The 19,024-nt window shown below is 35.7% G+C and overlaps 1 protein-coding gene across 2 annotated transcripts in view; it reads left to right on the top strand.

The window, feature by feature from the left end:
• LOC145677269 (protein PRRC1-like) overlaps positions 1 to 19,024 on the top strand; it is a 54,120-nt gene that overhangs the window by 12,814 nt on the left and 22,282 nt on the right. For both annotated transcript variants that reach the window (XM_081747844.1, XM_081747845.1), the window contains exons 4-5: positions 1,626 to 1,867; positions 14,675 to 14,777. In XM_081747844.1, coding sequence (XP_081603970.1) covers positions 1,626 to 1,867; positions 14,675 to 14,777 — 345 coding nt within the window. The remainder of the gene's footprint in view (positions 1 to 1,625; positions 1,868 to 14,674; positions 14,778 to 19,024) is intronic.

The raw sequence follows: 19,024 nt of genomic DNA, 5'->3' as shown, positions 1-19,024 counted from the left end.
AGGTAAATAGTTGACTAATTTGTGTACGAAGTTTGGCATTGATATTGAAAGTACGACTTGTAGGAGTTGTGAACTCTGTGGATGATAGTTTCCGGCGAACCTTAGTGATTGGCACCCACACTTGCAAAATATACTCAGGTACCTATACAAATGACCGCCACAAACAAACCTGCGCGGCTAAAAAATAATTGAATATCAGTTTTCAACTCCCTAAATGTGGTGCAATCTTAGTTAAAAAGTTAAAAAATAAGTAAATTTTGTCTGTAAATTGGTCGATTTCATTTGGCTTGACCCAGAAATAAGCATAAGCAGTTCTACCTATATGTTTTTTTTTTAAAAGACTTTCTCCTGTATATAGTGGTAATAATTGTAATGGTTTTAGGTGTCAGTAATTGTGTTTCCTACATACTTCATAAACCCATAAGTATCTGGTAAAAAAAAAATATACAAAACCAGAGGCTGATTATAAAACTATTATGGAACAATTTATATTTATATTTAATTTAAAAAATCCATTTATTTATTTGTACACATTTCTGGGCATTACCAGCATCTATGGCCTTAAGCCCGTCAGGTATGGGGGATGACACAGGTAGTGAGCGCACTATCCACAGAAAGGGGGAAGAGAGGAAGTGGGCTGGGATTTGTCTGTTAGGTACTATATCAACATTTACCTGCTGTGAATGAGGAAAACCTAGGAAAAACTTCGCTCAGGATGACTAATCTGAAAAAGTTGCTACACCTTTTCGATCGTCCTCATGACCGCTCGCATCAAAGGCGAGAGCTTTAGGGACTACGTTACACATGGCTGCTATATTAATTTATATTCAAGCTCATTTAGGCAGTTCCTGTATCTTTAACATTGACCATATAAAAATTGAAATATTTTAAATAATTCAGTACAATTTTAGGACAGTTAAAGAAATGGGACAAATATACTCCTTTGGTTAAACTTAAGTATCAATCTTTTGTTTTTATGCCATACAGTCGTACGATCAAATGTTGGCATTGAACATCCTTCTGCGTACACTATTCCAGACCCTTGAGGCTGCAGTGCGAATCGGACGGGATTGATTTCCAGTAAGAACATTCCATGTAAGTTAAGCTGAATATCTGTATCTAATGAACCTTCGGTGCTGATAGACGTTAAACTTCGAATGAATAATTCACTGTGAATTCTGCTTTCTTTCATTTTTAACTTCTTTTGTGATACACACACTTTTTAAGTCCTTTTCAATGCATACTTCTTTTCACCTCATGTTTTCCATTCTTCTTGTGTACCTCGTGCAAACCAAATACCACAAAGCCTAGTGATCTTTCTGACATACATAAACCAATCTTGTACATACACATAATCGCATTCTGACGACTCACTATTATTTGCTTCTGCCGTTAGTTGACTTTCTCTGTTCAGCTCTTTCATAGATTAGGTTTCAGTTTTTATTTGCTTAGCTCAAACTTGATATATATATATATATATATTTTTTTTTTTTCTCGTGATCCGTTTGCTTTTGATTGCCATCGTCAAGATTGCTCATATCAGACTCTGCCTCTCTACATCAGCTGTTTTCCTAAATTCTTTGTTGTGCACCAGCCAACCAATGTTTCTAATATTTATATTTTAGCCCAGTAATTCCGTTACCTGCTGGACCCCTTCCACCAGACATCGCAGCATATCCAGGAGCTGGTGGAGGAGAAAGTATTGGTGTCGAAATTGGAGGCAAGGACCAGTCGAGTGGACTATTTGGTTGGGTTAAAGGAGCAATGGGCAGTGGAGGAGGAATCCTATCGAAGGTAGCTGAGAAAGCCAAGAATTCGATGGACACCATGATAACAACATTAGATCCTCAAATGAAGGAGTTTCTGTGTAAGTTAATATTGCAGCTGTTTATTATTAATGTAAACCACTTTAAAAAATCTTATAATGAATTCAAGTAGTACACACCTTGCTCTTTAAATAAATGCGAACTTAACCAGACTGTACCAGAAATTCTGTAGTATCAGCACACTGAGCTGCATGAGGTGAAGTTTGCAGGGTAGGTATCGAAAGGTTATTGCCAGGAAAGTTGACAGCTCGTGAGATTAAATGAAGGCAAGGTCTGTGTGTGTGTCAAGTGTTCCCGTGAAGTCGAAGTGAGTAAGATGAGCAAGGAGTAAATTGCAATTCGTGGAGTGGTAGGTTTTTTTTTTTTTTTTTTTTTTTTTTTTTTTTTTTTTTTTTTAAGCAGAATAAAAGTTACGGGCTATCACACTAAACTTTCTTGCTCTAAGTCTTTAAGCTAAATCATGTAATACTGTAGTTATTAGTGAAACATTTTCTTGAAAAATACGGAAAAAACTATAAGCCTTTTTGGAAGACTTAAAAGAAAGAAAAGCCATCCCCAGAAGTAAACCATCTCTTGCAGATTTTTCCATAAGAAATAACTTACGTCATATGTGAGAATTATGAATATTTGTTTATAAAATAATAATAAAATCGTGTGAATGGTATTTTACAAGATTGTCAAAAAAGAGAAACTTCCCTTTATGGATATTCTCATAGAAGTGATTTATGTAGCATTATAAGAATAATAATGAAATATTTATTTATGAAATGTGACCAAAATCGCCTGAGTTGCTTCTCAGAAAGTAGTCTGAAAAGAAACTCATCCCTAAGAGTGAACTTATCCCTTGTAAATTTTTCGTAAGGAATAACTGACACAATATTATACAGTTATTAATGAAATATTTGTTTATGAAATATGAACAAAGTGGCGTGAGTCGATTTTGAAAAATCGTCCGAAAAAATCTCACTCCCAAGAATCAACTATCTCTTGTACATTTTTAAAGATCAAGTGAGTTATGCAGTGTTCTCAGGATATTCATGAAATATTTATTTGTGAGATATGAAGAAAATTGCCGTAGTTGTTTTCGACCAAAAAAAAAAAAAAAAAATCTCTTACACAAGAATAAACTACCCCTTGTGTACCTTTTCAGATCAAATGATTTATGCCATAGTGTCAGGTTATTAATAAAATATTTTTTTTATAAAATAAGAACAAAATCGCATGAGTCGTAGAACAAATGAGCTATGCCATATTGTCATATTATTAGTGAAATATGTATTTGTGAAGTATGAACAAAATGTCTGAGCCAGTTTTGAGAAAATCGTCCGAAAGAAAACTTACCTCAAGAATAAACTACTACTCCTAGATTTTTCGCAGAGAAATGACTTAAACCACATAAAGGGTTGTTTTGGGGAAATTGATTTATGAAATATAACAACCTCTTATAATACAAATAAACAAAATCATTAGAGCTCTTTTGGAGAAAATCGCAATTTTTTATTTTTTATCCTTAAGTAAAAATACCCATATACTTAGGGGTAGGAAGAAAATTCGAAAACCTCCCCTGGAGGATCACATAAAAACCTTAGTTTAAAATTTGGTTGAGATTCGTTGAACGTTATGGTCTCTAGGTGAGGGTACGTCAGGACGAGCAGTCGGACAGATGTCGGGAAATCACTTTTTCGGTATCTATGGTCTATGAAATATGTAAATCCATTGAGATCTCGAATTCGATTGTTTTCGCGACCACCACACTTTCTTTTCTCCTTTCGTCACTCAAAAGTATTAGGGAAAAAAAGAAACTAACAGCAAAAGAGAGAGCAACAGAGGAAATCTATCGTGTGGAGAATGAAGAAGTAGTGAATCGATCAACCACATCCAAGTGGTTGAAAAAAATCACTTCAGGTGATTTAAGCCACGCATGGAAAGACCTCCAATAGACATTAACGACCTCCGCAGGATGCCGTAAATACTGAAATCGCGTGAATGTAATCCAGTACACGTATGAATGTAAGCCATACCTATGTTTACCAATCATGTGGTACCAAGACAAAATTTGTAACAAACCAATCGTACAAGACAAAAAGTTTATGACCAGTTAATGGTAATCTAGACGCTTTGCATTAATTACTCTAATTTTGTATTATTGGATATAATGAATATACAAATTTGGCCTTACCCCATCCAGAACAAAGCTGAAATGCAAAACCGTGCAGTGTATGTAATTAGTAATGAACCTTTAAACACAAGTAATCCATTTTTTTCTATTAGCTGAGAAGCTTAAGTAAAATAATTTTTAATCTTAACATGTTAAAACATTACGTATTTCAGATATGGTTCAGCCGGCTCTGTTTTGCTTTATATATATATATATATATATATATATATATATATATATATATATAGATATATAGATATATAAAAAGTGAAGTTCAATTTATGCCAAGTTTGGTATCAGGATTTAAAGTTACTTTTTGATGAGATTTTGGTCACTTTTCAACTATTTAGAAGAGATCAGATTACTATGAGCCCTGCACGTGTGTTAGCAAGATCGGTTGGGACATCCAATCGACATTAACGTCGTTTGAATGACATGGATCGCACCAATCCGCACAAGCTGACAGAGGTGCAGGCCTAGCGCAGAGTTGCATGGCATTGCTACAAAAGCCATGTGATCTTCGTGTTTGGAGAATTGTGGCAGAGGATGAAAAAGGGACAGAAGGCCAAAACCCATGTGAAACGGAATAGATTTGGGAAGTAAGCTTATGGTGTGTGTTTTGTGATATATTGACGAAGTATCCAGTTTGAGTTTGTCCCAGAAGGTCGTCCTGTAACAGGTGAACTGTATTCTGAACAGTTACCCCGAGTATATGCTATTCTGAACGAGAAATACCCAGCATTAAAGAGAAGGAAAAGGCCACTGTTGCAAATTGACAATGCTTCAAGTTAGTGAACTCGAAGAGTGATCAACACCCCGGCTGAACTTGACGGGTTTTAGTTATTACCTCATTCCGCCTGTAGTTCGGACGTTACACTATTGGATTACGGGTTGTTTCATTCTCTTGCACATTTTCTATGTAGTCGGTAGTTCAATTCATATTATGATGTGCATTTTACCTGTCACAAGTTTTTCAGTTTTAAACTAACCACATAATATCGTCAGGAGATTAAACTGTTGTCGCAGAAATGGATGAAGATAATCGAACATGGTGGCCTGTACTTTGTGAAATAAAATCTGTCTTTGTTTCTGATATTCTATGCTCCATTTTCCTCCTTGTTTGGTGCAGAATTTTTGGACAGCCTGGTATAGTCAATAATCGATCATCTTGACGTATTTGTTGTAGGAAATCATTATTTTTCCTTTTTAGCAAATGTACTGAATGATATTGAAACTGATATTTTAAAACCTTCAGAATTATCATTCACAAAATGGTACATGTTACTGTAAATGATTAGTCGAATTTCAAAATATTGTATTTCACGAAGTATTACACGTAGAGTAATGATAAATACATTAAAAGAAGCCAAAACTCTCCAAGTTTTCATCACATACTTCGAATACTCTGTTTCAGTGTTCTGCAACCGGTGTGCCCCGACAAAAGAGAAATGTGTTTTGCGAACTTTTTACCTATTATAAGAAATCAGTTGTTGAGCTTTCGTTATCATAATCATTTAATGGTTTAATGAGCTTTTAAACCATTTACTGTATTTAATATGCTTGTACAGTATTGCATTCTCTGCCATATTTTGTTCTCAGTACAGTATTTCATATGGTTGTTGGAACACAACAAGAACCAAAAAACGTTCATGACTACTTCAGTATGTGTTTTGGTAAAAGTACAGGAAACTAATTCTTAGATAGCCGAATTTAATCGTAAAGCTAAAAAATCATACACAATACTGAAAGGTTGTTAATGCGTCGCTGAAAATAGTCCTGGGTTCAGAAGCTGGTAATGAAATTTCATTTTCAGCAGTATATTTCTGTGATCTGGGCCTCTCAATGACTGAAATTAAAACATCAAAGAGGAAAAGCCTCAAATTCGTCAATTAAATTTTGAGACTTACATTGTCAACAATTCCTCCATCGATCAGTAGCCTGTGTGCAGTTAAGCAGGTACAAATATCACATTGCAAATATGAGTACAATTATTTACTTTAATAGAAATAGAAAAGTGTATTTTCTTCATATATAGGGCTTAAATTCATTGTGCTTATTTGGCATAACAAATTTTAATTCATGTTCATGAATTAATAATAAATGCACGATCAATTTCTGTGTAGTAATAATAATAGATTGATTACAGAAAGCATTGATATTAATATTGTTATATAATAAGTTTCGAGAGGAATAAAATTTTCGTGTGTCATGAGTCATTGATAACTTATACCGTGCCGCGACTAGAAAAAGGATGCGGAACACTGTTCTATGTGTACTTCGTGGTATGTCCAGCTAGTAACCGAATTCGGACTATGAGTTTTGTAGTGTTCCCTGCTAATAGCAATCACACCAACGATTTGTATTGGATGGAATTTAAGTTTAGCGTCGCGTTCAGCAGAAAATGTGACGCTACAGCTTAACATGGGATGCGAACCACATGACCTCCCGTCGGGAATCGAACTCGGGTCTCCCACGCCAAAGGTGCGTACTCTATCTACATAGCCATGAGAGAGTTCGTCACACCAGCGGGAATTCGTTTCTTCAGCTCCACCAATGTAGTAGTTAAGTAAACATGGTCTTGAACATATCCTCAACAAATGAAATCACACAGCATTAGATCAGGAGACCTGTGTGACCATGCGAAAAGAGCTAACTTATTCTCATTAGTATCCCAGTGCAGCGATGGGGAAATGAAAATAGTGGAGTGACAAGTGACAAGTAGTGACAAACGTTAATGTTTTAGTAGGATAAAGGAAGAGTGCCTCGTCTTTTTGGAAGAACTGGCATTCAACTATTGAAACAACTTCCAGTGCAACATATCCTACCCATCACAGTCTTTTCAGTAAAGAAGTAGGACCCATCAACATTTTGGACGGAAGACTCAGTGAATCTAGTAAATTACACATTACTACATGCGTCTCACACCTTACCTTGTTTGTGAATTCTTTTTGTCATTCCCTTCTGATGCACGCTGCACTACAATAACATAAAACACTATGTATATAACATGCACACAGAAGTTATTTTTCTTACCTTGTCGCCATTTTGTAACTCGGTTATAATTGTGTTGCTGTCTAGTATATCAGGATGGAAACTTAGTTGATATTTCATTTTATGTATCAACCATTATTGTGTGTGTAATAGTTTGGAGAAATCCGATAAACCATTTACATTAGCCCTGTCGATAGATTCGTAGAAGCAATTAACAAGGTAGGTGCTACATTTATCTCCTCTAAAAATCTGTTTTAAAAATGTTCCAGTTACATTCTAAATAAATACCATATAAAAATGTCACATCATTATTAACGTAATAAAACTGACCGTGAATTCTGTGTGTGAGTTTTCGGTGTTGGTTTCTGTCCTTACATCATGATTGATGCAAGAAATACAAGAACTTTTAAAAATTTTCACAGGATAAATATACAAGCATAACATGATTTACGCTGATCTTGAAAATCAGGAAAATTAAAATGAATTGCGGAAATGCTTCGAAATATGTCGAGAATCAGGGAAATTGCTACATGTCACAAAGAGTCAGGGAAAATGCAATCAAATTTCACGAAAATATCCAGAGAACTCCTGGTATGTTAATAAACCTTAAAGCTGCTTACAGAAGATACAGAGAACTTCTCAGAGAATCGTGCAATACAGATTCGAAACGAAGATAGAAATTCTGTAAAAAGTATTTCTCAAGCTTCTTTATTTGTAAAGATTGAAAATAAAGAAGCTTGAAAAGCACCAATAGGGGTTAAAACCTCAAACTTCGAAAGAAGAACAAATAAAAGAAAATTTAGATGTTACAAAAGATCAAAATAAATTAGGTTTGTTGGTTGTAGATAATAATCAAAGAGACAGGCAAATTGTGATATATTTCCGCTTGTTATGTTTGAGTGCATTTAGAATGCCGAGCTTGTTACATTGTTTAGTACTAATGTTTTATTGTATTCCAAATACAGAAAGTTTTTCTCGTAATAAGTACTCACTAAATGATAGTACGATATTTAAAAAATAAAAGGGAGAGCGTTATATAGCCGTAGGGATGGTGAAGGCCGATTTGAAAAAAAAAAAAATATTGTCAGTATGAACCGTGCATTGTGAAATCGGTTTTATTATTAAGTTAAACCGTATAAAAATGTTTAAACGTTTCTTTTTCTAATTCTTGACAGAAAAGGTATTTCTGAAGTAAGTATAGTGAACTTCTGTTGCCTAGCATTAATGAATTCAATGAAATTATGTTGCAAAAGCGTGCATATATTTTTAACTATCTGTTAGATGCAGTTCATGACTATCCTGTTTCATAACTTCATGTAAATCACGTGCCCACATAAAAGAAGAGTCAGTTTGTGATTTCATGTGTATTGGACCATGGCAAAGAAGAATCCTAAAGGTTGTCATATTTTTTTTAATTATGTTCTTTTTTAAAAAAAGAAAAATGAATACTGATGAAAAAGCTAGAATAATAGTCAAATTCTGTATGATTTATTACTTATTTATTTATTTTCATAAAGTAAAATACTAGATAGTACCATTACAGAATCGTTGTTGTTTGCTGTAAGTAGTCATTTTCAAAGAAGCTAAAATCGAAATTTGAGACCCAAAATTTAAATAATTTTACTAGACCATAGGTTATAAAAACAGCATTTTATATCAAATGGAGCCTTCGGTGCGAGCGGTCCCGGGTTCAATTCCCGGTGGAGGCACTCGGTCGAAAAAGTGTAAAACGCTTTTTCATGCCACCCTGAATGAGGTTTTCCTGGGTTTTCCTCATTCACACCAGGCAAATGCCGGGGTGGTACCTAACTTATAGCTCCCAGGCCGCTTCCTTCCTTCCCTTTCCGCGGATTGTGTGCTCGCCGAGGGACGTCATCCCTCAAAACGTGAAGGGCTAAATGGCCTTAGATGCCGAAAGCCCAGAAATCTAAATTCTAAATCTCTATATCAAATGGAAGTGATGATAAAACCACGTTCAAAGGGAAACAAAATTATTAAGAAGTTCTGAATATTAACGGAACTTGTAAGAACAATTAAATTCTCTTGAAAGTATTATTGATAGTTCACGTCGTTTCTCTTCGAAATAAATCGATAACTAAGTCTAGTCTGTAGTCGTGTGTTGTTTCAAATTAGACAGTGCGAATAATGATAGAATTCACATTTTCATCGGTTAACTAAAATAGTTCAGCAGGGTCTGTGAAACAGTTCGAGCATCGGATAGTTCTTTCTTCTGTTATTAAATATGGATTCTGGTAAATCACTTAACAATGTAAATAATGCGTGAAAAGTTAAATAATGTCAAGAACATAATTTTAAACCTATTGTTGTAAAAGTAGATAAATTGCCTTAGAAGTGTAGGATAATTTTCTTAAATTAAAACTAAAACTTAACATAATTTCGGTAGCAGACGTTTCATTTCTTAAGTAGATTCACGATTAAGACGTCATTGCGTTGCAGAACTTAGCTGTTACTACGAAAGCCAGTTTTTCGTATCCAAAGGAAAATGAATATGTACAAAAACTATCAGAAATAGCACTATAAATATTCATGTGTAGTACAGGGTAATCCGGAAACGGGCGTACTCCCCCCTCCTCTTTAGTTTCAACAGTATAGTGTTAGTTATGGTAGAATGTCTGTACACAGTTACCTTGAAGTCTTAAGAGTCATAAACATCGGTATGATCACCATCCATGACGTAACACAGCTGAATTCTGCACCAAGTTCTCGCAGATGTTTTGCGGAGATACTCCGGAGTCACGACGGTAAAGGCGTGTTCCACAGCTGCTCGTAATTCCTGCGTTGTGTGATATCGAATTTTCTTACTATCAAGTCTTTCGATATGAAACCCAAGAGAGCATCTGGTGTCGTCAGATCGGGACTTGGAGGGCAGCAAAGGGAGCTGGTGAAGATGCACAACCTCTTCCAATTCAGCGGCCAGGAAACGTCTGATTTAGGTAATTGCGCACGTGAATCGGGAAGTGAACATGAATAGCGATGTTGCCAGTCAATGCCAAGCAATGATATCAAACAAATGTGGGTAAAACCAAAAACTGTCAGAAAGCACTAATTAGGGGTACGCCTATTTCCGGACCACGTTGTATATACAGAGGGTGGCGACAAACCTGGAGAACTGGGAAATGTCGGAGAATTTGACATAATGAAAAGTCATGGACTTGTGCTGAAAGAAGGGAAATTTTGATATGCTAAGAATGAGGTTTAAAAAACTTTTGAAATGAAAATTTTAAGAGTATTTCAGATGTGGTTAGGTGCTTGTTTTTTAATTGCCAACTTCAAACTTAAGAAACTTACATCTGTTTTCCACGAACAATGTATAACAAACTTATCTTCTGTGCATTTTCTTTTGCTTTCGCTTGTGTAGTTGTATATATTAGTGAATCATCCACAAAATGCAGTTAGATCAATGATCCAATGATAATTTCTTTTTCGTTCCCAATAGCTTCGATTTTATCGGACTGTTCTGTCGTGTAGTAAGTGAGGTTAGATTATCACACAAATGAAAGGATTTTGGAATATGGTTATTCGTATTTGAGCTTCTGTGTTTTCATTGTAATGTATGTTAATTCGCAAAGAGGTTTAAATATGAGATACGCCTGTAGATACCAAAGTGTATTTTCTACTTTGTGCTTCTAATGCAATATTTATTGATTGTTTTATAGGTACATATTTAATCATTTTCCATTAATAGTTATACATTTGTAATGATTTATTAATGATGATTCGCCTCATAAATTAAAAAAAAATATATTGTTTATTATTATTTTAAAATTATTCCGATATTGAAATTGATGCGTCAGTTTAGAACAATTGTGGTACACGAATTCAAATAAAGTTTTATTCTCTCTGTGTTTAGTCTTTCTTGAGTGAAATGTTTGTATCCTTTTTCAGTGCCAACACGGAAAGTATTTTGTAACTGTAATGCAGGTTTTGAGAGGGGAGCACAAAAACTGTACTGGGAGTTTGTGGGTGCCCGCATGAGGATACCCCTGCTAACATCTCTCCAAAAATACGTAACAAAGAATGGGTTTCTTTATTTAGGATTTCTCAATGAAAGGAAAGAAAGATAGATCAGAATTTGCAATTAAAAGTATAGTAAAATAATATTCATTTGTGTCCAGTACACTGTGGAAGCTACTAAGTTTCATGATGTACAATCCCTGTTTAAATGTTGAAATCTTCATACCTTGACTGCAGGAAAAAGATCTAAATGGAATTTCCATCATATTCGGATGTTGTTGTTCTATATATTGTTTTTCGCGAGAAGTTTTAGATTTTGGAACTAGGGAAGCAAACAGATTCCTTCTCGCTGACGGTTCATCATCACGTCATTGGTTGAAGCAGTCTGATCCAAGCGATCGATCATATTTCAGATTGCGGATTTGAATATGAAAAATACTGTGCATGTTAATGTTAACACAAATTTGGTGGCGTAGTCGGTAGAGCGTTCATTTTGCTACCAAAGTTTCTGCGTTCAAACTGGGTGCGCGATATGAGTTTTTTGATAAATACAGAGTTGGCATGTTTTCTCGGGGTTCTATCGTTTCCCTCTACTCACATTCCTTTCATTTTTACGTTACTAACTCAGTAATTATTATCTTGTTTGTGTGACATGTTGGAATCTGTTTTCTGCTTGCTTTCTGACGTGAGAATTTAGTTGCGCGATTGTGTTCGTTGCTGGAAAATACAATTTTATAAACATTGAAATGTGCGAACCTAGTAGTTAATACAAAATAATAAAAACATAGCAACCTGAGAATGAGTATATATATATATATATATATATAAAATCTATCTGCATATCTTCAAGTTAGATAGACGTCGCCAAATGATCCTGTATAGGAAACTGGTTAGTTACTTTGCATGGAGCATTAAGTTTGCATTTGAGGTAATGACTGGAGGAGAGTAGTTGAGTTTATAAGAGCTCCGCATAACTTACTTAAGGATGTTCCAGCACTCTCCTATAGAGGCTCAGAAAATTTACCAATAATTTACCCGGTACAAACTACTTAACATATATCGCAATTACAAGTGACTGTTGCTCTTTGCATGTGTCTTAGATTCATACCAATCTGCTATAACATGCAATTCTGAGTCTAAATTTCGTATCATCAGGTTTCCCTTATCTTATTGTGCATGAATACCTGTATGGCCGATCCTCGTTTTTAACCTGTATTAAATAATTCAACACCTACTTCTTAAGACTCCATTCAATGTTAGATTCATCAGTAATCAAACTAAATTAAACTTTTCGTACTTTTTCTTATGACACTTTTAATCGCTATAGAACTGGTCAGTGTTTGGATAATTTTTGAGTAGGAAATTTGGATACTTCAGGAGATTTTGTTAAAATGGGCTTGATTTTCTCTGTTGATAATTCCACTCTTCAAAGAGGATTTTCAATCAATGCATAATTTATAACAGGTAATTGAAAAGAAGAAACTGTAGTACGAATAGCACTCGGATTTATGTATGATTCAGTAGGTTCTTCTGATAACCGTAAAAGATATCCATAAGGAAACCCAGAATTCAGTATGCACGAAATACTCTAACGCAGTGAGCCGAAACGCATCTACTAGTTATACCTACTAGTAGAAAGAACTTCCCTAGTGATTGAAGGTCTACCCACATTTCCAGTGTCGGCACCAGTTAAGGCAAGCTCACATTTTCCTTTTAGTTCTAGGACATACTCTCATCGTAAAATACAACTCGATAGATTTCAGCCCATGATCTGGGAACCCCTGAAAACCAGGGAGAGACTGGAATTCTAGCTCTGCCTACCCAGACTACGATCGCTAGCAGGGGGCGCGGTGGCTCAGTGGTAGAGCGTTCACCTCCGGTGCTTGGGGTCCCTGGTTCGATCCCAGCTCGCGCCGTGTGGACTTTGTGGTGGACAAACACCGTGCTCGTGGGTTTTCTCGGGGTTCTCCCGTTTCCTCCCACTTTCTTCATTCCACCATTTCATTCATTTCTCATATTCACCGTCTCCTTTAGTCTAACCGGCATAACCGTGGGACGTAAAACTTAAAGATTTCATTTCATTTTTACGATCGCTAGCAGAACCTATGACTCTCTACCCGCAGCAGAAGGTCTCTTTAGATCTAGATGGTTAAGCAGTGACAGTCAGTCTGTCGGAATGATGAATTCACTTCCTCTCTCTTCGATGTATGTGATGTCTTTCAGGAGAATGATTGCTGCCAGAATATCGTGGTAATTATGAAAGGTAATAGTGATAGGATTGTATGGGATTGTTTCTTCTTATACGGTGTCGTAACATTATTTTTTCATGGTGCAATAATGACAGAGGCTTATTTTAACGTTCTTCATAATGAGATGCTCCATGGAGGTTCTATTGTATGGAGTACGTTACTTCCTAGACGCTAATGCCTGGTATCTCGGTACAGTAGATGGTAGGTAATGGTGTATATCCATCATTGTTCGCCAACTAGATTAACGCTCGGATCGTTGAGCACTTGCGGAAATAATTGGAATATCGAGGTCAAGAGTAGAGTGACTTTCAACATTGTCGTCTGCTATACTGCTTGAGGAATTTAAAACATATAGTCCTATGTTGGTTGTAAAATTTACTGATATTGGGAGACTTTCAGAGAAAGGGTCAAGATAGGTGCCGACTTATTTCTTGGTAAGGCCTGCATATGTGGTATTTACACATAGCTGATCGGACCACTGTTTGTAATTGTTCTTTTTTTTTTCCATCATTTTATTCTGTGTATTTATGGGTATTGTAATGACAGTAGTTTTGTTTTGAGGGTATGTGGCATTTACAGATAGCAAACATGTCCTCAAAAGTTCCAAATCGAAGTTTTAATTCGATAATTTTAGGTTGCATCTCTATCGTATAAAATAGAAGTTCCAACCAGAAAAATACTAGTCCTTATATTTTACTACCTGAAAAATTGTAGTTTATATGTAATCTTATCATGGCGTAGAGGGTTTCTCTCTCTCTCTCTCTCTTTTTTTTTTCATATTGCTAAAAACTGTTTGAGGTGAACCTGTACCTTTCTGGAACGCAGCTCATCATTGGTACTCATGGGTTTTTGTAATGACTGGTTTTATTTGTCTTAATGTTGATTGTGCCGTGAGGCAAAAGTAAAGAAAAACGAAAGCTTTTACTTTTGTATGACAAGAGAATAAGGCGTTTCTAGAATGAGAATGGGTATGCTACTGCATTACCTGTGTCGATGAGAGGAAATGACTAAATCAAATAAATACTTGATTTTATCAAATTTGACAGCTACGAGAGCTTCTTCGTAGCTAAGCGATTAGTGTACACGCTTCTGGCGGGGTAGACCCGGGTTCTATTTCCGGCGGAAGCTCATGGTTCGGATTCCACGTTAATCAGTAGGTCCACGTCTCATATAGCCTCGCTGCTGAACGGGATGTTAATCTCAAAATCACTCTTGACAGGTACGATCAACAAAACCGAACTTGAAACATGAGTTCTGCAAGTGCTAAATGTTCTCTAGAAATAAAATTGTAATTGTGTGAGTTATAGAAATTAATTTCATTCATGTGTAAGTTTGGTTGTTTCTGATAAGGATATAAGAATAGTATTTGTGCATATTTTGTATATTTAACATGTAGTTGCTTTCTTTGTATTTTTAAAAAAATACTATTATTGAAAGCAGAGGTTGATTTTCCTTTTGTCTCTTTTGGTTTTAAGATTCAGGTGGAGATGTTGACATTGTAGTTGCTTCAGATAAAGAAATAAAAATTAGCCCTATACGTGAAGCTTTCCAAACTGTGTTCGGAAGGGCATCTGTAACGTAAGTAGTAATATTTTAAGTTACATTACAATTAAGGGTTACTCCAATGCTTCTCACCGTTTTTCTTTTTTATTATTGTGAAATAACAGAAATACAGCTCTGATAAATAAAACTCAGAGTAAAGCTTTGCAATTAAAGAAATATTACTGTAAACTGCCTTACTATTTCAGCATTATAATACCGCCTTCATCAGTCACATTGTTATCATCAGAGATAATATCTGCTGAAGGCATTATTTTGATCCAGAAGCTGCAACATTTTTTTATATATTGGTCAATAGCTTACCAAAAATGCTTCTAGTTCGGTTCATTTGTAGTGCTTTGATAAGCTTTGTTTATCTGAACAAGAATTCTCTCAGAGCTACAATGAACAACATTGAATTCTAAAAAATAAATCTAGTGTATACCAAATAATAATATGTAACCTAGGGTGTACTAAATAATATTTAAGTAAACGAGTAGCTAGTTCCAGGCTTTTTGTTACAGTCCAGAAGTCTGGGATCACCTATTCATCCGTAATTCGTGATATATGGTAACAGATTAGTTTCGAAAATTGTTACGCTGTTCATTTATTATTCAAATTCATAAAAAAAATGATTGGGAAATTATGAAGATCCTAAAGATCACGCTTTTCTCAACTTATTTGTATTTACTGCAACAGAACATTAAACTATCGTCATAATTGCTATTAAATTTAATCTTGCATTTTATTGAAAGACTCCTATTTCGAAGCCGTGAGAACTTGTTTAGCATTCCAAGTAAGCTTCGTGGCATAAACATGTGGCTTATTAATGAAAGGTATAGGATACATATCACAAAATGAAAATAGCTATCACCCACATTTATATCCAAATGAATTTGGTATCCCGTATTTTAAAGATTATAAGACACTACGGACCATAAGACGCAGCTTAATTTTTAAACAATTTTAAAAAAATTGTAACATTTTTACAATTTATTATTATTATTATTATTATTATTATTATTATTATTATTATTATTATTATTATTACTATTATATTGCATGTTCGGTGGGAACGATATTTCGTCGTAAGTGGGTTGGCGCTACCATTGTTTTCGAGCGTGACGTCTTGGGTTGTCGACTAACAGATCGACTGGTTAGTTCCGTCGACGCATGTTAGAGGCGCTACGGTTCGCCTTCTTCCCAGTTTTTCGCAGTTTACGGTCTTTATATTCTAGTCTGTGGTTCTGGGTTTGTGATGGCGGGGCGCGAGGGAGACAGGTTAGCAAGCTTGTGAATCCCTGCAACTCATATTCGTCGCATCGGTACACTGCTGCTGCCAGTTGTATCCAATGTTGCCAGATAAGGATAGGTTTCTCGCATCATCGAATATGGCCATTTTTAAGACTGGCGGGAATTTTAAATCAAACACTGGACATTTTTGTATTAATTTCTAGTATAAGACGCACCTGAATTTTGGAGGCAATTTCTCAAAGAAAAAAGTGCGTCTTAGTCTGTAAAGTACGGTAGTTACGATTTCCTCTTTCAGAATTTAGTGTAATGTGACTGTATCTATTAAAATTATCAAAATATTCTCTGACGTGTCGAGTTCCTGGTTCGATCCCAGTTCACGCCAAGTGGTCTTTATGGTGGACAAATACTGTGTACTTGGGTTTTCTCAGATGTCTCCTAATTTCTTCATTCCATCGTTTCATTCATCCTCATCATCGCCGTCTCTTTTAAAGGGTGTCTATCGGTCACGAAAGTCACGAAATCAGAAAACGGTCATGAAAGTCAAAAAAAAAAAAAAAAAAAGAGTCACGAAATTTAGCTTTTGGGTCACGATTATTTTTATCTGTAAAAATTTAAGTAGAGACTGGAAAATTTTGTTCTATAAAACGTCAAAATTCACCATCAAAAATGTCTGTGGTCGGCTTTACATGTTACCAAATCGCAAGCAAAGCACACTGTAGCGAGCATCGTTAAGCAGTGGCGATACAAATCGCATCGCACCAGCAAAACCACCTAAGCTTCTAACGAGTTTAGTCAACTGTGATAAGACACCAAGTTTTTATCGCTCCAGGAAACAACCTTTAAAAGTAGAGATAAGATAAATATAAGTGCTAAAGAATATAGATACTGTGATTAATTTTTGAGTGTTAACGAAATTTTATGGTTTGGTAAAGAAAATTTCACGAAAAAATCATGATATTTCATGTTGAAATTTGAGTACACACGGCATAACGTGGGGCGTAAAACTGAAAAATTTTATTTTTGCTATCAAAATATTAAAAATATTTTTGTTCACGTCTTTTTCCCATAGTTATAACATGATAATTAAAAACTTCAAAGGATTAGGATTTAGGATTTAAATTTCTGGGCTTTAGGCATCTAAAACCATTTAGTCCTTCACGTTTTGAGGAATGACGTCCCTCGGCGAGCACACAATCCAAGGAAAAGGAAGGAAAAAAGGATTGGAGAAGGAAGGAAGCGGCCTGGGACCCAGAAGTTAGGTACCACCCCGGCATTTGCTTGTTGTGAATGAGGAAAACCCAGGAAAACCTGATTCAGGGTGGCTGGCCTGAAAATGCGTTTTAAACTTTTTCGACCGAGTGCCCCCACCGGGAATCGAACGCGGGACCGCTCACACCAAAGACAAGAGCGTTAGCGACTACGCTACGCGGGGTCACAAAACTTCAAAAGAAAGTATAAGATAATCATCATCATCATAAATTACTACCCACCATCCTAGTGTGTGTACAAGGATTCTCCACGACTTTTTCCCGAATATTTTCGTATTTCATCGTGTCATTTTTTACCTGGTCTTTCTTGTAGTCGCTTTCCTGTCATTTTTATACGTCGAAATGCCTTAAGTAAGGTTTCATATTTTACTCTTTCTAATATCCATGTAGTAGAGCCTGAATTTTGTTCTCTCTCTCGGACATCCTCTTAGTTGATTACTGATGAAATCATTTCATGTCTATCTTTTCTTCTTTATTAGGAATCTCATCTGATCCAGTCTTTTATTTTTTCCTTTTTGATTTATTATCCATGTTTTCGCGACGTAAGTTACTGTGGTTATGAAGCAGGGTGCAAAGGAAAGGGGTAAAAGTTGGGAGAATTCCCTCACTTATTATTTTTGGAAGAAAATTCCATCCACTAATAACTTACTCGGGAGGGGTTAACAAAGTGAAAATATTGTCAGAAATTTGCAAATTAATTACAGTAATTCATATGTAATTAGCATACATTTTATACGTAATTAATGAATGAACTAGTGATTAGCAGTATCCCAAATCTTACTTAGTTTAATAATTATGAACGTTCAAATATGTGAACTCTCTATGTCGAATCATTTCAGTGCGAAGAGGAGTTTCTTTTTCCACTCCTGTCTCCTCTTCTCCCTCCCTCCCAACACTCACACTTCTGGCTATTATGATATTACGTCCTGGTATGAAATATATACAAGCAGTCACCGACTTACGCATAATTCAACTTACAACCAGTTGTACAATATGGTTAGCTGATTATTATTATCAACGACTTATAGTAGTAATTTGTTTATATATATATATGCATGTATATGTGTGTGTGTTTCACCAAAACTGGAATGCTGGTAGCAACTGTAACAACTTGGTACACACATTACTTGCAGTCTGAAAAATAGTACTGTAGGAGTAAGAGTCCCCTAACATAGCTAGGGGAGACAGAATAATTATCGAAAACGAGCAATATTAGTGTCAAATCCATAGTTTTGGGGATCGCTGAGATGAACAGTGACACTTCCGATGTCGTTTAAATCCAAATTCTGTCCCCATTAGTATTCTTGAGGAAGGGGGAATGCTGACATAAAAAATATTGAAAATGGCCGTTATTAGTGTTGAATCCATAGTTTTCGGGGTTCTTAAGTTGATTAGTGGCAGTTTTGGTTCCCTTTAAGTCCAAAGTCAGCTCCCGGTTGGAATAAGACCCTCTTACCACTCCGAAGGGGAGGGGACGGGGAACATAAAATTATAAGAAACCACCGCTACTGATATCAAATCCATAATTTTCCGGGTCGCTTAGAAAAATAGTGACAGTCTCGATGCCGTTTTAAGTCCGATTTAAGCCCTCATTAGCACCGGAGGGGGAGGTGAAATAATGACAGGTAAAAATATTTAAAACGACCGATATTAGTGTGAAATTGTTAATGTTCAGAGTCCCTAAGTTAATTGTTGACAGTCCTGATGCCGTTTAAGTCCAAGTTTAGCCTCAGGTTGCAAGACCTTCTGAGCACTCCTACGGGG

This window comes from Thermobia domestica, chromosome 2, assembly GCF_964235325.1.
Source record: "Thermobia domestica chromosome 2, izTheDome1.hap1.1, whole genome shotgun sequence".
Classification (NCBI taxonomy): domain Eukaryota; kingdom Metazoa; phylum Arthropoda; class Insecta; order Zygentoma; family Lepismatidae; genus Thermobia; species Thermobia domestica.
Note: the sequence above shows the minus strand (reverse complement) of the source record. Positions and strands in the feature narration are given on the sequence as shown.